General features: G+C 40.4%; 1 protein-coding gene across 2 annotated transcripts in view; it reads right to left on the reverse strand.

Moving 5' to 3' along the window:
- Positions 1–588: 588 nt before the first annotated feature.
- Positions 589–26,949, reverse strand: part of zfyve9a (zinc finger, FYVE domain containing 9a) — a 30,515-nt gene continuing 4,154 nt past the window's right edge. Inside the window, exons 2-19 of one of the 2 annotated variants that reach the window (XM_077514351.1) lie at positions 23,874–23,971; positions 23,681–23,789; positions 19,318–20,393; positions 16,525–16,624; positions 15,373–15,555; positions 13,318–13,469; positions 11,960–12,068; positions 11,481–11,603; positions 10,108–10,263; positions 8,777–9,001; positions 8,619–8,701; positions 8,433–8,537; positions 6,766–6,916; positions 6,596–6,676; positions 5,366–5,528; positions 5,112–5,217; positions 3,729–3,905; positions 589–2,309 (exon numbers count right to left, since the gene is read on the reverse strand). In XM_077514351.1, coding sequence (XP_077370477.1) covers positions 2,148–2,309; positions 3,729–3,905; positions 5,112–5,217; positions 5,366–5,528; positions 6,596–6,676; positions 6,766–6,916; positions 8,433–8,537; positions 8,619–8,701; positions 8,777–9,001; positions 10,108–10,263; positions 11,481–11,603; positions 11,960–12,068; positions 13,318–13,469; positions 15,373–15,555; positions 16,525–16,624; positions 19,318–20,393; positions 23,681–23,750 — 3,222 coding nt within the window. In that variant the 5' untranslated portion in view covers positions 23,751–23,789; positions 23,874–23,971 and the 3' untranslated portion in view covers positions 589–2,147. Of the gene's footprint in view, positions 2,310–3,728; positions 3,906–5,111; positions 5,218–5,365; positions 5,529–6,595; positions 6,677–6,765; positions 6,917–8,432; positions 8,538–8,618; positions 8,702–8,776; positions 9,002–10,107; positions 10,264–11,480; positions 11,604–11,938; positions 12,069–13,317; positions 13,470–15,372; positions 15,556–16,524; positions 16,625–19,317; positions 20,394–23,680; positions 23,790–23,873; positions 23,972–26,949 lie in introns of both variants that reach the window. The other variant, XM_077514342.1, reaches the window with a different exon arrangement.

Consider the following 26,949-nt stretch of genomic DNA (forward strand, 5'->3'; position numbering starts at 1 on the left):
CTATGGTTGTCTCTGTTTTGAGTTTCCAGTCTGGCCTCCAAAAAAATGTTTTTCACAGGGACTTCCATTTTCGACAACTTTTATGAGCCGCCTTGTGAAATTTTTTTAATGTTCTCTTTGTTTAAAAAAAAAAAAAAAAAAAAAAACGAATGAGGGGGCCCCGGAAATGTTCCAGACATCCAGACTCCCTGTGGATCAAAAATTGAAGGGTGGAGGGGGGTGTAAAACAAACAAACAAACAAACAAAAACAGTTGGTCGATTAGTTGTAAATTGAAAAAATAAAAAAATAAAAAATCCAACCGACATTAGGCCAAAAATAAGGAGGGGTGGCATTTTTTTCTTTCTTTTTTTGCCCATCCACTGGCCATTTTTGTAGTCTTTCCTGCCACATCCATTCAAATAAGTGATCCTTCAGTGGGGGATTTTTTCAGTTAGTATGACATCAGAAAATATGAAACTTAAAACTGATTTGCAGTCATGGAAAACAACCCCCCCCCCCCCCCCCCCCCAAAAAAAACAAAAAAAACAAACACATTTTGAATTAGTTTTACATTTATTTGACAAACTACTCATTTTTTTGTGGTAGGTAATGTTTATATAATTTTTTAATGTGAAGGGGATATACATGACTGGATCTTTTTATTAATGGATAATTATGATCATAGAAAAATATTTTTGAACACAATGCAAAGCTGACTTTCTTTTTCCCCCTTGATGGTTTTCCGACTGTTAAGCATGCAAAGAAACAGACAAAGAAATGCTACATGCTAATGCTAATTGGTGATGATTTGAGTGGACATACTGTAGGGCGGTTTAGTTTGCTACAGCAGACGTGAGTATTAAAGCACCTGATTGTCTCGACGGGTGGAGATGGAGAATCTGACCACAGTTTGGCTTCAATAAAATACTTCATGGGAACTTATGCTGCATTCGAGGATGGTCGGAACTCGGTCTTTTTTCTTTTTTTTTCATTTTGTATGACATACAAATTCCAAGTTCAAACCAGGAAGTGTGTACGGGAAAAAAAAAAGGATCCCGACGTCGCCAACAGACTACAAGTGACGTCACTCTACAATGGCGACCCCTTTGGAAACAGACCGTGAATTACAAAACACAATTTACTTGAGTATAAAACTAGATAGATTTCTTCATTCATAAATATTCGGTATACCTTCACGTTACACAACATGCGTGACAGTACGCCGCTTTCTCCCTGCATGAAATTAATACGGTTAACTACTGAACTATATGGAATGCTTATAAAATAAGATAAAAACAATAAATGAAGCAAAATTGTGAGAATAAGTTTTATGGAGGTCAAAATGAGTTTTGAGGACCAAAAAAAAACAATTTATCACTATCCGCCATTTTGGTTGTTTACTTTCGCCTGAACACTTTCAGGTCGGAACTAAACGAAAAATAATTCTGATATATCCGACTTGCGACCATCCTTGAATGCAGCATAATAATATGATGGAGAGACTGTACAGAAACATAAAAAATAAAAATAAAAAAAAGAAAGATACATTCTCAAGGCATTCCAGCCAGGTCCATGTCGCAGGGCAGACTAACTTTCCATGAAATAAAAAGTTTCGTCTTAGATCTTCACAAACACTCCCAGAGATGGCTTAGAATCCAGTGCACTGTAGATGCATTTTATTTCACTTTTTATATATATATATATATATATATATATATATAGATCATATATGTATATAATTTTATATTTTTACATCTTTGTGATTAAACCAACACGGAAACAGTGTTCGTCTCACTTTCTCCCCTCCACACAGCTGAAACTGTCGTCGAATCATCAGCATCGTCTTTATTGTTTTCTCGCGTAATTTCTGGAGGCTACGAGCTGCTTCTGCCAACACGCACACACAAAATCCAGTCAATGCATGTGGTGATTGAGGAATAAAGCTTTAGCGATGAAATCCACCAAAAAAATAAATAAAAAAAGCAGGCACTGAGCACCGGGTGCAAGAGAAAAAAAAACAACAAAAAAAAGTTAAAGAAAAAAAGGTCATCTGGTGCATCTGTTGTTGTCAGCGAGGTCCGCGTGCTTGGCCGGAGGAAAGTCTTTGGAGCTACATGACGCCGCCGGCCGACGGTCCAAAACCAAAATGGAGTCGGCTCGACGTTTTCAGGAGATGATCTCCAGGATGTAGAAGACCAGCTCCATGACCACGGGGCCCTCGCTGAGCTGGCAGGCGCCGCCGTGGATGACGGGAATCAGCGCGCTGTCCAGGTCGCTCAGGTAGGCGGGAGGAAGAGGCTGCCCGTTGCTTCCTGCCAGGTAGCCCACCTGGAAGGGGGGAGGGGGCATATCAATATTTTTGTCCTAAACTCATTAACCTTAAGATACACGCCATCATTTAAGTAGTGACACAGATCTCTTCGTTAGCCCATCTATTGTGTTTTTTAGAGCCTGGCCGATAAATCGGCCGCCGATTATAATCGGCCTTCAAACATCGGCCAATTGGCCGATTATTTTCCCCTTAAAACATTATGGAAGAAATCCGAAGTTTCCGACGCTGTGAAAGTACTTGAATGCATCATTTTGCTTGAGTAGCATTAGCAACTAGCAACTGTGTAGCATATGTAATTCTGTTGTCCAATTGTTGTACTAATATCATGATACTGATATTTTGCCCCAAATTCATCATTAACAGCATTGTTACCATTACGGTGATATGAGAGATATTGATGTGTCACCTAATCAATATTTGGTCTCAAATATGGCACTCAAATGTCCTTTTTAAAATATTTGAATAAATTAAAAACAACATTTTCCCCAATGAATACAATCTATTTTCATTATAAAACAAAATATTGAAAATCGGGTACCTTAAAAAATGTGTTCTATGTTAAATTGAAATTAAAACATTTACATAAATATCAGCATTCGTTTGTTTTAATTCTTCTTAATAAGTCAGTCCCAACACTTGTGAGCTATTTTTATAACAGACGAGGTGTGGGCTACTCACGTTGTGCTTGGGGCTAACTAGGATATAGCTGGCGTCAGGCCAAAACCTTGAAAGTCACAATTTGGCAAATTTCAAATAAATAAATAAATAAAACAAATCCATACTTTTGGGCAATTCATACGTATGTGTCATTTTTCTGCGATTGTCTGGCAACCAGTCCAGGGTGTCCCCCAACTACTGCCCAGAGCCAGCTGAGATAGGCTCCAGCACCCCCCGCGACCCTTGTGAGGAATAAGTGGTCAAGAAAATGGATGGATGTGTCATTTTTTTTTTTTTAATTATTGACAAATCTAAACTGTTGAAAATGGCTTCTTTTCTTTGATGATATGTTAATGGTCAGGAAAAATAAATAAATAAAAAATAGTCACTTTGCGGTCTCCTGAACATTTTGGCCTGATGCCAGTGATATCCTATTTTATTTTTTCTCTTATTTATTTATTTTTTTGAGGGGGGGAGACCACCGAGTAATCAACTTTTCCGTCTAACCTCACTCCGTCCCGCCTCCTCCTCCTCCATGCATACTCGCTCACCCCTCCCCTCTCTGCTCTCCCGAGGAGAGGGGGGGGAAACAAAAAGAAAAAAAAAAAGTTAATTGGAGGCAATTAACTTCAAAGACGCGGCTCGTTTACTCAACTCTGCAAGCAGCCAAATCGTATTCTGCCCTGCTTATAAGCCGCCTCAACAAATAAAAGAATGGATGGACGAATGGCTGGACGGATGTATGGACGGATGGATACCTGGTCCGAGTCGAGCGTGACGCGCAGGCCCAGCTTGGCCATGCCGTCCTCCTTGAGCAGCTTGAGGTGCGGGCAGAGCGCCATGCAGAAGGCGCGCGCCACGTTCTCCGTCAGGCGGCTGTGCTCGGCCGGGTCGCTCAGGCCGTTGGGCTGCTCGTCGCTCTGCAGGAAGAACACCTGGCGCCAGAGACAAGCGGAGGGATTCTTGTTGTTGTCGTCAGACAGGTAAAAGATTTTCTTATTCGGGCTGTCAAAATTAGCGCTTTAATTTCGAGTTAATTTAAAGACCCTTTAATTTTTCTTTTAACGCATGATTCATGAGCGTCCCTTACTTGGAAAGCCTGTACTGGGGAAATTCCAATTCCAACACAGCAGACACGTCCATGTTAAAATTGAGCAGAAATACATTTAATAATAATAATGATAATGCAAATATCTGTGGAGACTGGGGTCAAGGTGTATTTTACAACTTTAAAAAATGTGCAGAATTTCACAAGTTACTTCATGTTAAAGATTAGATAGCTCTTACTATAAAAAGAAATATGTACTGTGCCACTAGGTGGCAGAAAAATGTCAACACAAATAAAAAAAAATCATTTTTTTTTTTTTTACAGGACCGTACATCTTTTTAATTTTAACTGAATTTTATGAATTATCATGAAACAACTGTATCAATTGTTGTTCAATTTAATAACTTTTACTTTCCATACCACAAGAGGGCAGTGTTGTTTCTTTGATGTAATGGAAGCTCAGAAGAAGAGCAATGTTTTTTTTTAAGACTCAGTTCGAGAGTAATATTTACACTTGGAAGAGAGTAAAATAAAGAACTGGAAAAAATAATAATCAAAGTGACTCAAGGTAGGAACGAACTCACAACCTTGACAGCCAATCTACCCCCTGAGCCACGCAGCTCCTGTTTGCTGCCCGTTCAACGCTCGTGTCCACTGCAGCTGATTCCATGAGTGCATGGAATCTTCTGAACGCCAACAGACCAAAAACAATCTTTGGTCTCTTGGAGGAAAGCAAACAGCAGGAGGGGCATAGCGCAGACAGTCGTGTGGCAGACTCCCAAGCTGAAAGTCGTGAGTTCTAACCTCAACCCTTGAGTGAGTTTTATTTATGTATTTATTTATTTATTTATTTTTTTAATACTCTCTTCCTCGTGAGTCTCTTTGGTCCCTATCTGAGTCAATTTTACACAATAGAATTTACTATATACATTTTATTGTACATTTAGAACAGATCTAAAATTTGCGATTAATCGTGAGTTAACTCTTGAAGTTATTAATTACGATACAAATTTTAATTGCCTCACACCCCTATTTTCTTCTATTTAGAAAAAAAAAAAAAAGTAGAACCCATTTGGATCTTGCGAGAGCGTACCTCCGTCCAGCGAATGACTTTGCCGTTGGCCTTGAACTCAGAACCGTGGAAGATCTTCACACTGGAGATGGACTCCATCGACTTGCCGTCGATCGGACTGATGACACTGAATTGTAGAAGTGTTTTTTTTTTTTTTTTTAGGTCATTATGAGGGTATAACGTAGAGGTGCAACATTTAAATCTATCAATATATTTTCTCATTGATGAATGTTTTAAAGACCTTAATTTAATTTTTGAAGTCGCCAAGTTCTCACCCCTTGTTGAAGTCGTGGTCGTCGTCCGTCCACTGGACGAGCACCAGCTCCTGGTTGTCCTCCTGCTCGGCTTTGCCGCACGTGATGCTGAAGTCCTTCATGTCCCTCAGCGCTTGCCGTAGCGCGTCCATGGTCTCCGCTGTGATCTGGATCATCACGCCGTCTGTGACAGGAGACGCGATGACGTCGGCGTGGGAATTGGAAAAATGGATGAGAGGGCCAAAAGTGGAACATTTAAATAAATGAATACACCATTTAATAATTAAATAAATGTGTCATTAAATAATTAAATGTGCCATTTATTAATTAAATATGGAATTAAACCAATAATTAAATAAATGTGTCATTCATTCATTAAATTACCTATATATATAAAATTACCATATTTTCCGCACTATAAGGCACACCTAAAAGCCTTCAATTTTTTTTCAAAAGCTGGCCATGCGCCTTATAATCCAGTGCGCCTTATATATGGATCAATATTGAGCCGCAGCAGGTCTCGCTGTCAAGACTATCGGTGACCCTGCACGATCGGGCATGCGCAGGAGATCCCGCCATCTTGGATCGCTAGCTAATATTAATACTTTACTTCAGAGAAAATAGTAAAACAGCTGTTTATTCATTTTGGAAGTGAATGGAGTTGTCAGACAGCTGCTTTGTAATCTATTAATAATGTTTGACTGACCTATGTGACTGTTTTGTTGACATTCCCTTTAGCGCAGCACCATCTAATGGATGCATAACTTAACCCCAGCCTCTACTGTAGCGCCTTATATATGAAAAAAAGTTTGAAAATATGTCATACATTGAAGGTGCGCCTTATAATGCGGAAAATACGGTATGTCTGTATTTATTTATTTCATGGTTCTGTGTTGCAGCGTTTCATGAATCGACTGCTTCGGTCTGAAGTGGTTAGAAACATGGCGGCTACAGTGATAGATTTTTTATTATTATTTTTTTTTTATATGGAGTGATCAAGGCTTGTTGTTCTGCAAAACCAACATCAATTTTAGAATTAATGACATTTAATAACAGATTGATTTATTTAGTTCCATTTTTAATTCATCAATGACACTATTTAATGGTGTATTCATTGATTTAATTTTGGCACTTTTGGTCCTCCATAGTATTTGTGTGCAACTATTTTTCCTCTTCTCCTTTCTCATGAGAGCAGTCGTGGATTTTGACATTTTTGCATTTGTAAATATTCTCATTTGTTTATTCCGTTACCTTCTACAATGCTAGTTTTGGCCAAGAAGCCGGACGAGGCCTTCAGGGCACCACTGAACACGAAGAAACAAGCGCCTGTCACTGAAAAGTAAGCAGACGGGGATAAATGAGCGCATGCGTAAAAGTCAAGACGAGGCGGCGGCGTGTGCGCGTGCGTGTGTTTAAGGCACCTTTGCGCGGCTGATGATGGATGCTGATGGCCTGCGTCTGGTAGTTGCCGTCGTCGTTCTGCACGCACACCAAGTGCGAGTCGGCGTCCTCGTTGAAGCACGCGCCCATTGCCAGCACGTGCTCGTTGGACTTGTTCATGGCCTTCATCAGCTGCAAAGTGATACGCACGCATACAGACTGAAAACTGCAGTAAAAACATCAAAAGGCGTCGAGGAGACGGATCACAGCAGCGGCGCGGCAGCCGAGCGCTCCCTCGTTTTTTTTTATTTTAAATCCCGTCAGATTAGCTGAATTTTTGCGAGGCAGACCCAAATTGCGTAAATGTGGACGGCGGCTTTAGAGCGAGATGAGGCTGTGTCATGTGACTCAAAGCGGTTTTGCAAAATGGAAACCGAACATTTCCTACCATAGTATGAAAACAACCGTGCCCCAATGCACCAATAAAGAAAAATACAATTGAAGCTTTAGCTGAAGGGAAGAAAAGGGAGGGAAAATAAACAAGTGGTTGGCCATGTTCCTCCAAACAGCAACTCTGAGAGGCGACATTCACACCCTCAGATTAGATGTGCAAATTCAATTAATACGAGAGTTGTTCAAGTGAGATCGGTAATTATATAGAGCTATACAGATCCAACATGATTTTTTTTTTTTTTCTTCTTCTTAAATCTATGCGAGTGTTGTGACCTGCCTACCTGCACTCTGAAGCTCAAAAACAAACTCAAAGAGGAATGACAAATAAACTACAGAAGCAAAAAATAAATAAATAAATCACAAAATAATGAAATTTAGACAGAATAAACACAAAAATTTAGTGAAAGAATTAATACAAAATCCAAAACATAAAAAAAAAAATCTACACTTTGATTAAAAAAAATCATTGAATTATTAAAATAGAAAAAATAAAAATATGAATTAATAAATTTAAAAATAGAATATTTAAATAGTTGAACTAGGGCAATAAATGTATTTGGAAAAAATAAATAAATAAATAAATAAATAAATAAATACAAATACATTACAAAATGTATTGTTACATTACATGACTTTAAGTGATTGAGGTAATATCACATGTTCGTCCAGGTTATGTTTGTAAATGATAATTACTTCTTAAACATTTTGCCTGGTTAAAAAAATGTTAAATAAATAAAATGAACACTTTTTGGGTTAGTTTGGGTTTCTTTTCTATGCAGCGCAAACACATTGAAACTAACAATTGTTAGGCATAATTTGAAACTGGATTATTATTATTATTATTATTTAATTAGCGACACTCATCTGTGATGTTTCAAAACTGTTTTAACTCATTCAAACCCCAAACGTATAAATATATTTAACGCATTTATACGTTTCTTTTTAATAGTAGAGCATACAGAAGGCTTTGATACAGCTTCTAACATTAAGGTCACTTAAAGCAATGGTAGTTATTACAAAAATGTCCAACAGGTGGCTGCAGAGTATAAGAGATCAGCCAAATATACAGTTTTGTTCCTGATGAAAAAAAAAAAAAAAAAAAAAAAGAGACTAATCTTTCTTTTGGTAGGTTCCATTCTTTTATAGCAATAGAACAGAATATTCTGTGGACCTTGCAAAATCAGCCAAAATCCAGAGCGACGGGGGTTGCTTCAGTGAAAATGGCTGCGAGCGAATGAGTTAATTGCTTGCTGACCTCGTTGTAGCGGTTGCTGGGGATCTTGATACTCGTCTTCTTCACCGCCATGTCCACCACCAAGCCTTTCACCACCGGCAGCGCGTACTGGTAGTTGCGGAAGTCCTGCGGGACACGTGACGCGAGACGTGACGACACAAATTAAAGAGCGGCGGTGGCGGTCAAGCAGTAAACATGAAGTCTTACTGCCAGCAGATTCATGATGGTGTGACCAGTCTCGCCAAACAGCGGCTTCCGGAAGCGCACGCTGAAGAGCGGGCACGGGTAAACTGCAACAAATTCAACTGTTGTCATACACGGGCATGATGATGTCGTTGTTAAACAACGTGTGAAACATCGCTCACATCGGTACTCGGCGCCCAGCCGCAGCATGAGACGGATGGGGAAGACTTTGGCCCAGGGCGTCTCCCACTTCTGGATGAGGACGCCGAAGAGGAAGGGCGGGTTGGGCAGCAGCAGGTCCTGCAGGGACTGGAAGGACGGGCTGACGTAGAGGAAGCCGCCGTGCTCCTTGCTGCCCAGGAAGCTCTGCGTGAAGAAGGAGTGGCTCAGGTGGCCCAGAACGTTGCCTGGAGGAGATGATACACAATCAAAACCGAAAACATCAAATCCATGAAATCTTGTCATTTATGGGAATCTAGTACACAGTGAAAGCCCACAATTCACCAGGGATTGGATGCCGAGCCCTGTCGCAAATGGCAACAATTTGCAAATAATGCGGTATATGCCACGGAAGAGGCGGGGTGTGATTTTGCACATGAGTTTGGTTCCGGTCCGGGTTGCGAACGCGCAACTGAGGGGCACAAAGTCGGAAGCACAAGTATTTTACACACGTCGCCAACTGAACCGGAACCAAACTGATGTGCAAAAACAGTCCCGCCTCTTCTGTGGTATATACCCCATTGATGCAGACTGAAAGGGATTGTAATTGCCTGCCTATAGATGCCACAAGATGGCAGTAAAGAACTACTTCTGCCTTAATGTAACTCCTCAACTCACTTCAAATTGTTTCTTTGACACCACAATGCTACCATATGGCACAAAAGCAAACTAAAGATTTGGCCTGAGCACAAAATTTGCAAAGAAAAATATTTTTTTTCTTATTTTTTGGGGAGAAAAAGAAAACAAAAAAAACAAAAAAAAATTCCCCCAAATATTGGAAGAGCGACTTCCTTTACATAACTAAATCTCTACAAGTCTGTCTTTGAGGGTCCCACGAAATGGCAAAAATGACCCTAAAATGTCTTTTCTGGCATGGTTTCTTTAGTCATTTTTCTCTCTCCTAATTTTAGACATTGGGATTACAATTTCATCTTGCTAAGATAATGTAGCTAAAGGAAACAGTGAAATTGACTAAAATTGCCATTGGCTGCTTCGTTTTCAGTTTTTTTGTGGGTGATGTGCAATATTTATAAAATTCATATTTCTAGGGCGAAATGGTTTCAGATGGGTTGTTGAGGTTGGAGTATTTGGGAAAAGAACAAAATCTGAAATTTCTCACAAAATTTACAATCAACCATATGTGTATGTCTAGTATACATGATTCAAATTTGGTGGCAATTGGACAACATTCTTTTTTTTTGCCCAAAATACCCTAAAATGGCAACTTTGAAACAAAATGGCGTACTTCTTTTCAGTCTGTCTTTTCTTTTTTTCCACAGAGCTGACATCTTACCGCTGAGTGCCTCCTGGTAGAGCTGCACAAAGTGTTTGAAGACGTCCTTGGGGATGGTCTTCTCGTCAGGTAGACACTGGAGCAGAACCACAACCTCGGCCTGGCCGACGGCATGCATGCCCTTTGTCGTCATGTACCAGCACTTCCTGTTGACGTCTGACCCAAGAAGAAGAGGAAGAAGAAGAAGAAGAAGAAGAAGAGGAAATAGAAGAAGAAGAGGAAGAAGAACAAGAAGAGGAAGGAAAACGAGGAAGAAGAAAAGGAAATAGAAGGAGAGGAAGAAGAAGAAGAAGACAAAGAACAGGAAGAAGAAAAAGACGAAGAGGAGGAAGAAGAACAAGAAGAGGAAGAAGAAGAAGAAGAGGAAGAAGAAGAAAGAAGAGGAAGAAGAAGAAGAGGAAGAAGAACAAGAAGAGGAAGGAAAACGAGGAAGAAGAAAAGGAAATAGAAGGAGAGGAAGAAGAAGACAAAGAACAGGAAGAAGAAAACGACGAAGAGGAGGAAGAAGAACAAGAAGAGGAAGAAGAAGAAGAAGAGGAAGAAGAAGAAGAAGATGAAGAACAAGAACAAGAAGAGTAAGAAGAGGAGAAAGAACAAGAAGAAGAGGAAGAAAAGGAAGTAGAAGAAGAAGAGGAAGAACAAAAACAAGAAGAGGAAGATGAAGACGAAGAACAGGGAGAACAAAAAAGATGAAGAACAGGAAGAAGAAGAAGAAGAGGAAGAAGAGCAGGAAGATGAAAAAGACGAAGAGGAAGAAGACCAAGAGGAAGAAGAGCAAGAAGAGGAAGAGGAAGAAGAAGAGCAAGAAGAAGAAGAGGAATTACAAAAACAAGAACAGGAAGAAGAAGACAAAGAACAGGAAGAAGAAAAAGACAAAGAGGAAGAAGAACAAGAAGAGGAAGAAGAAGACCAAGAAGAAGAAGAGGAAGAGGAAGTAGAAGAAGAAGAGGAAGACGAAGACGAAGGAACAGGAAGAAGAAAAAGACAAAGAACAGGAAGAAGAACAAGAAGAAGGAAGAAGAAGAAGAACAGGAAGAGGAAGAAGAAGAGGAAAAAGAAGTAGAGGAAGAAGAAAAGAAGAATATGAAGAAAAATATGAAGAATATGAAGAAGGAGAAGAATATGAAGAAAAATTAGAAGAAGAAAAGGAAGAATTAGAAGAGGAAGAAGGAAGAGGAAGAGGGAGGAGGAAAAGGAGGAAGAAGAATTCCATATTTGTAAGACATGTCCTCTGATAAAATGTAAGTGTAATGTAGTAAAATGTAAAAGTAAATATCGAAATCATATGGTGCCCACTTATTTGCAAATTGAAATCTATATAAGAGTAAAGTAGTGGCAGTCAGCCACCAGCGTCCAGTAAGCAAATGACTCACAGTTGACGAGCTTGACCATGGCGAGCAGGTTAGCGTTAAGGACAAAGACCAGCGGGTCGGGGCCTCCCTCCTCCAGCTGCTGCATGAGGACCATCGCCGACGGACGCTCCTCCACTGCATAGTCTGCACAAGGTCAGAGGTTACGTAGCGTAAAAACAGGCCGACAGGGTGAAAATGTGGACTGGGATGTGTGTGAGCTCAGGTGGACAAAAGTATCGGGACATAATCCAATTTTATAGCAGAGGTGGGAGTAATCCTGCATATCGCCTTTACCTTTTTCTGTAAGTCTGTTTAGCTCAATGCTAACAAACGATGCAAAAATGCTAACGAATAGCATTCGTCCAAATACATTTGTCCATCCAGTTGACGGTGCTGACTGCGTGGCAACATGAAAGCAACATGGAGGACACATGCGTGATTGGGGGAGGCGGTGGGTCGGTGAGGATGAGGGCAAGCACCTGTGATGTGGCCTCCCGTACCTCCTTTGACTCCGGTGGAGATGAGGATGGGAGGGAGCCCGTCCTCCGGGATCAAGCTGAGGGCACTGCCCACTGGGCTGCCCAGCGGAGCCGCGGGGGCGGGGGCCGCCTGATGAGACCGGGACAGAGAGTGGGAGGGGGCGATATGAGGCGTGAAGGTTAAAAAAAACACACACTGTGAAGAAGAGTCTTTGAAATGGCTCCAATGCTGAGAGTGAAGGAATGAAGAATAACACATTTGTGAAAATAAAGACCAGATATTCACTCAACTGCCAATGGGGGCAGTGTCTATTAAAAGGAGGCATTTCATGGAAATCTAAAAATGTATACGACACCTGAATGCCACTGAGACTGTTGCAACGCTAATCGTCACTACCACACACATATACTACATTTTATATAGTGTTACCCTCGTTACGTTCCAAAAACTACCCGCATTAAAGGGATACTTTACTTATTTAGCCATTTTTGGCAGTCAAACATTAATATTTTGCCTATAATAAATTTGATATTTTCATTATTTTTTCCATGTACAATTAGTACCTTTAAAAATACATTTTGCAACTTGCGGTCGACTGAAAATGACATCACAAGGTAACCAATCACAGCTCAGCTTGTGAATGTCACATGACCAAACCTAGAAAACAGGTGAGCTGTGATTGGTTACCTGAGCCCTTGTGATGTCATTTTCAATCGACAGCAAGTTGCAAAATGTGTTTTTAAAGGTACTAATTGTACGTGAAAAATAATGAAAGTATCAAATTAATTATAGACAAAATATTAACTTTTTATTGCTATAATGGGCTAAATAAGTGAAGTCTCCTTTTAATTAAAAATAATAATAATTCTATATATTTTTGTTTGTTTTGGTATTATTTTTACTTTATTTTAATGCTTATTCATTCATCATATATGTTCTTTTTTCATTTACATTCCTTTTTTCCATTACAAGTATGTTTTTTTATTTTATTTATTTATTATACAGCACAGTATAAATATTTTTTTCATTTATTATATATGTTTGTTCATTTTGGTATGATTATTAGTTTATTATGAACGCTTTTTCATTCATCATTTATGTTTTTTTTTGCATTTATAGTCATTTTTTCCCATTAAAATAATGTTGTTTTTTTATTTACTTATTATACAGCACAGTGTATATTTCCTGTCTCCATAAGGCATTGTCATGGCACGACGGGAGAGACGCCGTTGGAAAGGCTTCGTCGAGACGAATCCGTGGATGCCCGTATGTCCCCGGTCGGACGTAGGGTTCGAGAGATACGGCCGCGCAAACACAAAACGAGGAAACACTGTAACCAATTTTTTTTGAAACATTTCCCTTTGAAGTGTGAGCGTACCTCTCCAGCGTCCGATCCAGAGGTTTTGCTTGCATTCGTTGAGACGCTGTTACGCTGCGAGGGCACGGGAGCTTTAGGGGATTCCGTTTCGTCGCCGTTCGGTAGGACGCCGTCCGCGAACCACACCCTTCTCTGCTCCCGTGTGACAGACCCTAAATGAGACAGACTCAAGTTTTACAAAAAACAAAATGCAAGTAAGCGGCTCCCCCCCATAAGGTTTAATAGCTTAAACAGTTCTCAAAACAATTTAATACTTAACTCACTTCACCCATAAAAATAAATACATGTGTAATGTGGATAAAATGATGTATGTGTGAAGTAAATGGTGGTTTGGGTGTGTTTACCTTAAAGGAGAAGTCAACTTTAAACCTTTCTTGACAATATGTTATATGTGTCCTCACTAGTCGAAACATGACATTCTGATAATATTGCATTTGTGGAATATGAGTTTTGAAGCAAAATCCAGCCGTTTTTAATCGGCCAATCACAGTTCACCTGTTTTCTGAAGCTGAGCTGTGATTGGTTATTACTTTGACCTGAGCAACTGTGATGTCATTTTCACTCGACAGCCAATGGCAAAATGGCTGCCCCCAGAGATGGATAAAAAATGATGGATTTTGCTGCTTCAGAAAATATTAACTTAAATAAATACTGTATTTACTAGGGGTGTTAAAAAAAAATCGATTCGGCGATATATCGCGATACTACATCGCGCGATTCTCGAATCGATTCAATAATCGGCAGAATCGATTTTTATTTTATTTTATTTTTTTTTTTTTTTATTTTATTTTTTTTAGGATTCACACCTTGAGCATGGAAGAATGTTATATGAACGGAACATTAAGCCTTAATATTTTATTTTAATGCTGTTCAAACATGAAACAGATTACAACCTCTATAAGACTGAAATTTCAGATAAATAAATAATACATTTTCATATAAATCTTACACTCTACAAGCTTACTGATTAGTATTTTCTAAATTTGAATGAAAAAAAATCGCAACAATCGACTTATAAATTCGTATCGGGATTAATCGGTATCGAATCGAATCGTGACCTGTGAATCGTGATACGAATCGAATCATCAGGTACTAGGCAATTCACACCCCTAGTATTTACACTAGTGGGGCTGCATAGAACATATTATTGTCAAAAACGCTTTTTGAGGTTGACTTCCCCTTTAAGTGGTAATCTCTAGCACGCTAAAGGTAATGGTGATTGCTAACCATTTAGCATAAATCATGAGTACTTATATCCACTAAATTCAACTTATGTCCAACTTCAGTGGATTAGCAACAACAAAAACAAAATATTGGGGGAAAAAAAAAATTCTAGTTGATACAAAAAGTAAAATAAAATTAAATTAAAAAAACAGATGCATTCATAACCATTCATTGGCCCCAGAATGACTTCATTCGTTCACAGAAGCGTTTACAAAGCAAAAATACACGAGGTTCAGTTCACGCTCGCCCAAAATATGAACAAGTTCATAAGCCTTCGGTCATTGAAATTGTTCAGGTATAACATGGTTCTTTGCTGAATAGGAATTAAGCAGAACATTTCAAGCCATCTCAGGGGGCGACCATTTTGCCACTTACTGTTGACTGAAACTGATATCACAGTGCCAATTGGCTCAAGGATATGACCGTCATGGCTCACCTGTTTTCTGGGTTTTGGTCAGGTGACGTTTGTAACGTCTTCAGCATATAAGTGTCGCGACCGAAGCCCCCGTCACTTATTTAGCCAAAGTCTGTGTAATTTATACCCCACCTAAAAAGGTTTATTACCTATCAATGTCACATGATGGCAGCAAAACACTACTTTTGACCAAATGAAGCTCCTCAACGTACTTCGACAGAGTTCCTGGACACAAAGTTGTCACAGGACGGTGCCAAAGCAACACTTAATAATTGGTATGAGCAATATATAATAATAAATAACCATTTTACATCATTTTAGAGCCGTTGAGTGCACCACAAATATGCTGAGATTACTGCATAAACTTCTGCTAGTATTGGTGACAAAAAAAAAAAAAAAGATATTGAAGGCCTCACCCTCGTTGCCAGGCGGTTTGAGGACTCCCACCGGCACCATGACGGTGGGCGGTGGCGAACCGAGCACTCCCGAGGCTTGGGCCTGCTGCAGTGGGGGGATGGTGGAGCAGTACTCGGCAGGGTTGTTGGGGTTGGGACTCTGGTTGCTGCCAGCCGTCAGCTGAGAGTCCGACGATGTCGAAGCTGAGGATTTGGGGGGCGGCAAGGACCCCAACGTTGTGACTTCAGTGGACAACAATCGACCTCATTCACAGTTCAGAGTCACACGCATGTTGTTAAATCCTGCTTTTAAAAGGATTAGGGCATTCGTTTCTGAAATAGAAACATTCACTTTATGTGCAGATATGTAAGATTAGCTTTTTCTTTGGCTTTTTTTGTTTTTTTTAAAGTGATGCCAGCACTGAGGGGTACCAGTGATGACTGTTGAACTCGGAAATGGAATGCGTTGTGGTCTGGCTGCTTAGTGGAAGACAAGTAATGCAATGAAAGCTCAACTGCATATTTAAATGCTAACATGCTACTGGGGCTGCGCAATTAATCGAAATTCAATTGCATGTTTTCATAGCAGTACAGAATATTATGTGGGCCTTACAAAATCAGTCAAAATCCTGTCAAACAGACGGGAGCGAAAGGGGATGCTTCAGTGAAAATGGCTGCCAGTGAATGAGTTAATTGAAATTATTTATTAAATGTTTCAAGTTACAACAGTTCTATGGCAATTTATAAGTGTACAGTAAGTAAACACCAACTCAACAATGTCTATTTATAAACCATACTTGAATTTATGCATTTGTAGCTTTTTTATTTTTTTTATTTTTTTTATTTTAAAAACTAATTTTATACATTTTGTTAGGTCCAAAAGGATCTTTCATAATTTGGGTTTCAAAGAATTCTATTTGAATCCTACAAAAATAAGAATATTAATTGTAATGTACCCAAAAATATAAGATTTTGAATAATCGTAATTTCAATAATTACCAAAATAATCATGATGAATTTGTTTTTAATAATCAAGCAGCCCTAGTTCATATTCCGACAAACGTGTATGGCGACACTTTCCAACTTTTCAATGAGAACGACTACAGAAGTGACGCTGTTAACGTCGCCTCATACGTTTGTGACAGCTTGTCATCGACTTCACTCCGCTCTTACCGTTGGTTAGGGCCGATTGACAGGTGACGCAGACGCGGGCCTCCTTCCCGTCCATGTACGCCAGTTTGCATCTCAGGCCGCAGCACGTGGCGCAGAACACCTGCCGCGACATGGAAAAGCACAAGCTGTAGTAGTAGCGCACTTTTAACACTCCATTGTGTCAAGAGGTTGTCGAGGTCACAGACGAGGCATGCGGATGTGTCCGCCGATTGCTTGTCAGTGGCACAAAGAGTGTTTGTTTACCGCTGTGGGAAATCGGAGCAGTCAATTTTTTTTTGTTTTTGTTTTTCAAGTGCGGTGTCAGCGACTGCGTGCCCTCGCAAACAGTGCTGTGCTGACACCCAACTGCGTGTGTGTGATTGTGAGAAAGAAGACAATCATTTAATAATTTCATTGTATGCCGACGTATTACGTTGTCCACTGTACATATCAAACACGCCAAATGTGTCACAATTTGATGTTGAACTGACATTTTCTGCAAATATACCCGATAAAAGTCTTGGGAGTACAAACCAGCATTATTTGTGACAACTCGTGTTAATTTTGTCTGCCATTTTTTAATTTAGTCTCACTTTTAGTCCAATTTCTGTCACACTTGTTAGTTTTTATCACAGTTAGTCAACCTCATCCCGTTTTTATTTTGTCCATTTTTAGTCGACTATAAATTGAGCATTTTAAGTCTTTATTTTCGTCCAAGAAAACGTAATTTTATTCGTCTAGTTTTAGTCAGGGCGGCACGGTTGCTGAGGGGTTAACACGTCCGCCTCCCAGTACTGAGGACTCGGGTTCGAGTCCAGGCTCTGGCCTTCATGGGTGGAGTTTGCATGTTCTCCCTGTGCCTGTGTGGGTCTTCTCCGGGTACTCTGGTCTCCTCCCACATTCCAAAGACTTGCATGGCAGGTTGATTGGGCGCTCCGAATTGTCCCTAGGTGTGCTTGTGAGTGTGGATGGTTGTTCGTCTCTGTGTGCCCTGCGATTGGCTGGCGACCAGTTCAGGGTGTCCCCCGCCTACTGCCCAGAGCCAGCTGAGATAGGCGCCAGCACCCCCCGCGACCCTTGTGAGGAACAAGCGGTTCCGAAAATGGATGGATGGATATTTGTTTTAGTCAACAAAAACTGTCAACGTTTTACTCTAGTTTAAGTCAGGACAACCATTTTACCCCTGCATATTTTTTTTGCCAGGAGATTATAGTGAACCTTTTTGGATCTAAAACTATTTCAATATAAAATCTTCTCATCTTTTGATGAAAAACAACTTGACACACAATTACAGTGGCTACTATGGCTCCATGCTATGAGCTAGTAAATTAGCTAGCTTTAGTTTAGTTTTAGCAGTCGCATTAACATTATTATTGTTGGAAGGTTATAGACATTGGATTAATGTTAAGCTATAACTATAATTTACTGTTTTTTTTTTTACTTTTCATTGTGAAGCCACCTCCTGTTTGTCACATGACAGTGTCACAGACATGACAGATTAGCAGAGACAAGATTTTACAAAATCATATAATTTTCATCACGTTTTTGTTCATGAACTAAAATGTCCATAGATTTTAGTCCAGTTTTTTATTACGTGAAGGACATTTTCATCTCGTCTTCATTAGTTGACGAAATGCATACTGATTTAGTCCCACTTATTGTTTATTAATGAGGGTTTTAGTCTAGTCTAGTTTTAATCCAGTGAAAAATGCGTGTTGACAAAATGATTTTTGTTGACGAAATTAACACTAGTACGAACCAGCATTATTTGTGACAACTACTTTTTATTTGGCTTTTATTAAAGAGGCACAGATTTTGAGGACACACAGAAGTGGGCTGTGAGGTCGCAGGGAGTGATCAGTTCGCTCTGAGATGTTGTAAAGAGGAGCTTCAGTAAACAAAGCAGGGTGACATAAATCCTCCATCTCAAGACAATGTCGACAACAACAGACCAAAGCTACAGAAAGAAGAAACAAAACTGAGGTCTTGAATCTTAAATGAGCTCTCTTGGCAATGGGAAATAAGGTAATTTGCTTTGTTTATAAAAGGAGAATTGCACGCTTCACTATATTTTGTCCTGATCTTGGAACGGATATTGTGACTATTTGTACATTTCACAGTGTTGGATGACTAAGCAGAAAATAAAGTAAACACGCCAGTCTGAAAACATCCAACCTTTTCGTTAAGTTCAGGAAGAGACAGCTACTTTTGGATTTTTGGCTAGTTTGGTAGTAGTAGTACCGTAGACTTTTTTTTTTTTTTTTGTGTGTGACTTGTTTGTATTTGCAGCCTCCAAGTGTTTTACATCCAAATATTTGTTACAGCATTAACGCAGGTGAACGATAGACTATACAGCGCATTCTGACTTATATAACAACTTGGTTATGCCAAGTGTGTCCAAACTTTTTCCTCTGGGGGCCGCATACGCAAAAAAATCAAAGGATACAAGTCGGCAACTTTGAAAATTTTCTATTTTAACTGTTCAAGCACACCAAAATCAATCCGGCAATTGCATATTGCATGTGTATTAAAGTGTCTTTAGAAAAAAACAGCTCCCTAAACAGCTTTCTGCAAAGCAAATAGTTCAGGATTTTACAAGATTTTGGGGTTGATTAAAATTAGACAAATAAATTCACGTTTCCTTGGACTAAAATGAAGACTAATCTATTTATAGTTGACTAAAAATGGACTAATAAAAATGGGATGAGGTTGACTAACTGATTAAAACCAACAAGCGTGACTGAAATTGGACGAAAAGTGAGACTAAATTAAAAAAATGGCAGACAAAATTAACATGAGCGCTGACCCCCTTACCTTGCCACAGGCCCTGCAGTGGTGCCTCCTCTTGGTGAAGGTGAACTTGGCGTCGCACCTCATGCAGACGGGGGCCTGCGCGTCGGGCACCCACACGGGGGCCACCTCGCCAAGCGAGCTCGAGGACCTCCCGCCAAGCGGGCCGTGCTGCTGTCCCGCCTGAAGGTCGTTGTCCGGACTCTCGCGGGGCGACGCGGGGACGACCGCCGCGCCGTTCACCGCCGAAGTCGCCTCGGTCCCGCCGGGCGACGTTTCGGGCGGCGTCCCCCTGCGGCCGTCCACGTTCTTGTTCTTGCCGCCGAGCTGATTCTGCACCTGGCCCGCTAGCGGCTGCGGGATTTGGAGTTTGAGGCCGACGGGCTGCTTGGGGCGCGCCCCGCCGTACGGGACGCTGACCGGCTGGAGGCGGCTGTTGTTGAGTTTGGTTCGAACGCCGCCCGACGCCGCCGCCCCGTCGCCGTTCTCCTGCTTGCTCTCCTCCATCTCTTTCTCCTCCGTCACAGAGTCTTCCTTGGAGGGCACGGGCGAGGGGGAGAACCTCTCCTCCTCTTCCTCCTCCCGGACATTTAGCCGGCTCCCGTTCTCCGGTTGCTCAGACTCCAGTCTGGTACCCGCCCCTCCATTCGAAAAAGTTTCCACCTGCTCGCCAGGTTGTCTTCCTTGCTCAAAGTCCGGCGAAGCGCCTTCTCCGTTCGGCGTCGCGGGCTCCACGTGGGGATGAACCTTCTCGGGGCGAGACCCCTCTTGCTCCAATCCCACCTCGAAGGTGAAGCGGGACGAGGCGGGGGCGTCCCCTCGCCGCTCCTCGCAGGCCGCGACGGGCGACGGCGACCGCTCGTCCGTCCCCACCAGCTTGCCGATGTTGGGCTGCGGCAGGGGTGGGCTGTGGACGTCGGCCGGCTCGCCGCCCGTGGGTCTTTTGGGGTCGACGTCGGGAAGGATCTTGAGGGGCTGCGGACTCTCCCGGGGACTGAGGTCAGCGTGGGCCAGGGCGGGGTTCAGGGAGAACAGGTGGGCAGGCGGGGCCAGAATCTGAGTCCACTTGGCATCAGTGAGAAGAGGGGAGTCGGGTTCATCTGGCACGAGAGGGGATGACATGTTCAGTGTTGGCGAAATATACACACGCTCACAAAAGTGAGCACTCATGTTAATTTAGTTTAGAAAACTAACGTAAAAACTAAACTAAAGCTAAAATTAAAAAAATTTAGTCAACAAAACAAAATAAAACTGAAAAACAAAAACTCACTGAAACTACATTTTATGCTTGCAAAACTAACTATAATAATTATAGCGAAAATGTCCATTTTCTTCTTTGGGAATTAATTTAATGCATGAGCCTTTGGGGATGATTTTATATAATAAGGACATTTGAAAGTGACGTCATCTAGCAGCAGCCAATAGAAAAGCACCTTCAGATGACGTCACTCCTAGGCAACAATTTTGCGTGCCTGACTTTTGTCTCCAATGGCTCGGCTCGCCTGTTTTTTCATTTAAAAGGCAATCCCCCCCCCCCAGCCTGTATTTTGTCATTTTGTGTTTGTTTTGTCAACAGCGGGACGTTTCTGTGGACAAGCAGTTGTTTACCCCTCCAGCCAATCGCAGAGTGGGGGATGGCGGGGGGGCGTGTCACTCACTGTTGCCAGACGGGGCTGGGCGAATCTGTCGGCTGCATGACGTCACTCCCGTGGCAACTTGACAGCACACACGGATTTTTTTTTTTCACTCACTCACTCACTCACTCACTCACTCACTCACTCACTCACTCACTCACACAAGCTTCAGTGAGTGAGAAAAAAAAATAAACAAACCCGTGCGTGCTGTCAAGTTGCCCCCTGCCACCCACCGCTCTGTGATTGGCTGGAGGGGTAAACAACTGTCTGTCCACAGAAACGTCCCACTGTTGACAAAACAAACACAAAATGGCAAAATACAGTCTTGGGGGGGGGTTAGTCAAAAATCACCACCACACATTAACAGAAGCCCAGAGGAGTCAATTGAGAAGGAATTCATTGCTATACATCCTATATTTATAAAGTGCATTTTCCTGAGTGAAAACGGAAGACCCTGCCTTTAACTCAGCCGAAATGCAACGCTAGGAAAGAAATTAGTTACTGTTTTCATTTTATCATGGCGTTAACTAAATATTGCGCACAAGTAATTCACAATTAAAAAAATAATAATAATATTGAAACTAGAGAAAGTTCCTTATTCACAATTTTTCATCAAAAAAATCTACAAAAAAGACATTTTATATTTGAAAAGTACAAGACCTATCGGTACTAATCAGTGAGTACTCAAAGAGTGAATACTCGAACTGGTCATCAGTCTTAAAAAAAAAAAAAAAAAAAAAAAAAAAAAAGTGATGTCGAACATTGCTATTTCTAAATAAGGAAAAATTGTAAAATAAATACAATTTACACACTAAAAGATAAAATAAGACACATTTTTTAATACTATATAACAGCCATCTTTTCCTAACAAAAAGCAACACCGATAGTTTGCTGACTTTTCAGTAAATGAAGAATGCTAAACACAAACTAAAATAAAGACCGCTAAAAACGTTTGCACCATATCACTTGTTTTTGTTTGTGCTGCGCTGATCCTGAAGTTTACGTAATGCCGTTTCAAACAGGTTTACAAAATATAAAGGAAATAAAAGGTAGTAAGTCATTACCTTAATTCTGACGCCGTCCTTCAACACGGATATTAAAGAGTTAGCTGCAAGGCCCGTTTGAACTCTCTGTCACTAACCAAAACAGCAGCACCTATCTAAGTATGTCAAGGCAGCACACTGACGCTGTAATGTTTTCCAAATTCGTTGGGTGTTCGTTCGAGGCAGTGGAGGCAACGCCAAGTGGAGTCAGCCTGACTGCTGCTCTCCTCCCCAGACTGGAATGCAAGTTTGGGCTGCTTTTGTTGTTGCTGCAGCAACACGCGCGCATGCACACACACGCATACAAAAGCACATGCAAATTACAAAATATTGTGGACGTATGAATCAGCAGCTTTCCTGTCACAATTTCCAGAATTAAACAGGGACGTCACTTCTTTCTTGACGTGAAATTGTGTCTAAACTCAGGGGAAAGAAAGGCTTAATTTGTTCTTTGGCCTGATTGCCCGACCTCCATTTTGTCATCCAACAAGGCAGCTATAAAGTTGTTTGATGACATGGCCATTATAACGACATTTGTTTAACTGTCCAGGCCAAAACTGAAGTTCTTTTTCCAAGAAAGGAAACTGTCTTAATGTTGTGCGAACGCCTGCTTCCAAGCCTGTCGAACAACGTTTAGATTTTTCATCAAACATTTTGGAATTTGGTATTTTCCTTTAATATTGTTGTATTTTCCAGCTAATCGTTTGTGTTTTTCTAATATTTTTGTGTATTTTGTCAAATGTGCTTTTTCCCCAACCATACATTATCGAGTTTATTTGATTATTTGTGCAATTAAAAAAATACAACAAAAAACTATTATTTTTGTAGTTCAATTTTTCCATGTTTTTTTTTTATTTGTTTTGATCTAATATCGTTGTGTTTTTCCCTAATATCTTTTTATTTTTCTGTAATATTTTTGTATTTTTTTCTGTAATTTTTATACTTCAATTCATATTTTTTTTATTGGTGGGGGGATAATTCATATATTTTTTTGGCTAACATTTTTGCATTCTTTTTTAACATTTAATTTTTTTTTCTGTCCAATAATTTTGTTTTTACATATATTTCTAGTTTCTTTTTTTTTTTGTTAGTTTAGATACTTTGTGAAATACTTTAAAATTTTCTCTAATTTATGCATTTTTCTTCTATTACTTTTGTATTTTCCCCGCATATATTTTTCTATTGTATCTGTGAAACATTTGCATATTTTTTGTCTAGTATTTTTTCCATGTGCATTTAATTTTTGAAATCGTTTTAATTTTTTCTAATTTGTGTGTTTAATATTTTTTTGTTTTCCCGGTTTCTATTTGTATTATTATTTGTGTATTTTTTTTTTAAATCTATTTTTGTATTGCTGTTCAGAAATTGTTTTGTAATCACTTAATTTCTTCTCAATTAGTGTATATTTTGTTTAATATTTGAGTGTTTATTCCATAACATTTTTCTCCAATATCTGTTTGTGTTTTAGTTGTTGATAGATTTGTTTTAGTTGTAGTATCGTTTAAGCAGTACTGCTTTGGCTTGTGCTAGACTGTGCAAGTACACCTAATATTTTGACTTCCGACACTGCCATGTATCAAAAAAAAACACAAACAAAAACATACACGTACAAAATGACATACACACAAAGTGTAAGAAACAGAGAATCTATCTGAATGCTCTCTATTTATCTTTCGAGACCCGATTGATCACTCAATCGACTGTGCTCACCTTCGTTTTGCTCAAACTCGTCCAGCACCTTATCCAGGTTGAAAGCCTCGGCCTGGAAGTAATTCTCCATGGATCAGGAAGCTCCTCCTCCTCTGCGGCCAGCGTGTGCCTTCGGGGAACGAGCAATGACAAATCAGCCGTTTGTCCTTCACGTCATTGATTGTGATTTAGCGCGCGTGTGGACTTCACCGACCTGCTCGGAGGTCCTCCTCAGCAGTCGCAGGCCGTCTTTGATGTGAGCGCGATTCCCCACTCAGTCGACACGTGAGCCGCTATGGCAGGCGTCCACGCCTTGTGTGGGAAGGAAAAAAAAGAACAAAAAAAAAAAAGTCAAATACACTTTAATTTCGTTATAATTTGTTTGTTTAATATGACATTTGTTGATTATTTTGTCTGTTTTTAAAATATTTTAAAAATATTTTAAAAGCCATGTTTTTGTTAACATTTTTTACGTTAACATCGAATATTTTTTACATTTGTCATCAAATATTTTATGCTAAATTTTTTATGTGTTTTGGGGGTAATATGAGGACAATGTTTAACTGTGCAAGTGTACCAAATGTTTTGACTTGCACAATACAGCTCTGGACCCGTGCTGGAACGTCAACCTTCCAAGAAGACTTTTTCCCTTTTCATCCGAGAGTGGCTAACCGGCACGTGCGCTGCTCGGCCGAGCGCTCATGCGACACGCGCCTGAGCGGGATTAGCCAGCAAAATGAGCCGAGTCGGCTCATTTTTCCACTCAGTTAAAGATGCCGTGTAGCGCGTACGCTTGTTATCACGCACACTGCGGCTGAATGTCATCTATCAACCAAACGCACAGTCAAGGGTACGAGCGAGGTCACAGTGTGATGATAACCATGGAAAAGGAAATGAAACTGTGACATGTTTGGAAAAAAAAAAAAAAAAAAAAAGGGTTTAGCTGCTCAGAAAGTTGTACAATTTGCTTAAGGCGATACAACAACTTATTAATCATTTTCTAGTATTGGATTAGGCATTTTGTACAAAGAATAAAATTACAAATATCTCTGGCATCTTATTCCCTGAATTTTATTTTAAACCGATTAAGTATCTGAATTCAAATGTACGGTGTGGAGCGCCATTATCCTGGTCACGTGATCATGATGAGTCGTATTCTGTGCGTAACCGGAAGCCGCCTTTGTTCATTTCAATGGGAATTTTCTGACGTCAAATACTGCACCAATTATGTTCAGAGTAAAATCGTCAACACATCCAGTTTCATGTCATTCCGTGGTGGAGTGTGGTGGTGGGGCTGCTCCTAATGTGGGCTAAAGCGTGCTTAGCACACAACATGTAGCATACCCTGGTACAAGTCACCCGGATGTTTACCGTCCACTTCGACTCGCCGGAGGCTGGATCCGCCAGTTTTATCCAGCTTTCGGTTGGAAACAAATCTTTGGCGAGTCCTCCGTGGCTGTACTGCTTTTGAAAAAGTGATTCTTTGTTGTAAGTTGTACCATACCATACTTTATCGTCCGCCATTGCTTTGGGGCTACAAACTACAAACGTAAGTGACGTAATAGCTGGTGAAAACGTGCGACATGTATGCGGGACGGCAAAGCGGTTATTCGTAAAACCTGTTTCTACCATAGCCCAAATTCCCATTTTCCTTTATTCGATACGCTTCAAAATCCACCCCCTCTGAGCGTAAAAACTTATTTGTGAATTTTGGGCCTTTTTTTTTTTAATTTGTAGCATTTCAATTCCGATTTGTTGTCACATTCCTTGAAAATTCTAATAAAAGTAGGTGGATGCAAACCCAAGGAGTGGCTAATTTTTTTTACTCGTCATACTTGTATGACTCTTGGGTGCGGAAGTGTATTGCATTTACTCAGGAAAAATGTTTTTCTGACTAATTTTTTTTGGACCTTTGTTTTACTCTGAAAAACAGAAGCTCGTGCTCTGTTTTTCCAGAATATTTTTTGTTTGTTTGTTTGTTTGTTTTTTAAAACTTTTCCCCATGTTTTTATAAGATTATTTCCCTCCTGTATTTCTGAATAATTTCTATCGGATTTTTTTGATGACAGAAAAAGTATTCAGTAAAACAGAAAAAAAAATATTCAGAAAAACAGAAAATGTAAAAAAAAAAAGGGGTCCCCCAAAAATTTGTCAAAAAACAGGAGTTTCTTTCTCTCTTTTTTTTTTTTTTTTTTTCCCCAAGTGAATACGTTTCCATAATTGGGAATGTTTTGGATTTGGATACACTAACTGTCCTGTGTGGCTCAATAATAGTTTTTGAAACACTCCCACCTGGGTGAAGATTCTCAAGCATACACACACATAAAGGCACCCCCCCCACACACACACACACACACACACACAGATTAAGATTTAATTTGCCTGGAAAGGCGCTTGAATAATGCAGGCTTTTTATTTTTAGACGTTAAAGCACGTATGACATATGCGTGTTGTTGACATTCACGTCGAGTGGCAGCAGCACCTCGAAAATGACAAAATAGAGTGCACCGCTTCACTCTCAGCTAGTTTGCTGTCAAAAAAAAAAAGAAAAAAAAAAGACCAACACGACAAGCATACGTCCACGCCACATTTGACAAGACTCGTCCAGACGGCAACGCTGACACAAAATGGCTTCACCAGAGCGATAAATGAAGACGACCTTTCACAGAAGGTGAGAGGTTGTCGTAAACCACAACTGTGTGCAGGTAATTAGACGACTTTACTGCCAGCATGGCAGCATCTGGTGTGATGTAGAAATTAGTTGTCGGACAAAACACGCTGCGGGAGGAGAAGCGAGTCTCAGGTGTTGAATTTCACCAAGAACACTTTTTCATCCAGGACAAAAGGTGGCAGGTACCTGGCGGTTAACTTTTATTTTTCACACTTGTATGACATCATCATGGCGGTGAAGGAAAGAACATTTTGAAGTTAGAGGATTCGATATGCTGACAGATCCAAAACTGCTTCTTCCTGCTTTTTTTTTTTTGCTGGCCGTTCTATTTTTACCATCTGCTTGGTCAATTATTTACAAGCACGGCTCCGCATGTTGTTGACTCATGACAACAAAACTTCCTTGAGTTGACTTTCGAGAAACACTTCCTCTTTTTGTTTTTAGTTCCTCCAGGAATGCGGACCGCTATTCGCCGCCCCCCCCTCTCGCCCCAACGCACATCCTGGCCAAACTACAGCGAGCGCTTCCTGTCTTGAGGAATGGACTGACACGATGACATCACTTTCTAACCACGCCGCCGCCGCCCAACCCAGTGACACTCGATGACGTCATTGCTTCC

The sequence above is a fragment of the Festucalex cinctus genome, chromosome 1 (assembly GCF_051991245.1).
Source record: "Festucalex cinctus isolate MCC-2025b chromosome 1, RoL_Fcin_1.0, whole genome shotgun sequence".
In the NCBI taxonomy this organism is placed as follows: domain Eukaryota; kingdom Metazoa; phylum Chordata; class Actinopteri; order Syngnathiformes; family Syngnathidae; genus Festucalex; species Festucalex cinctus.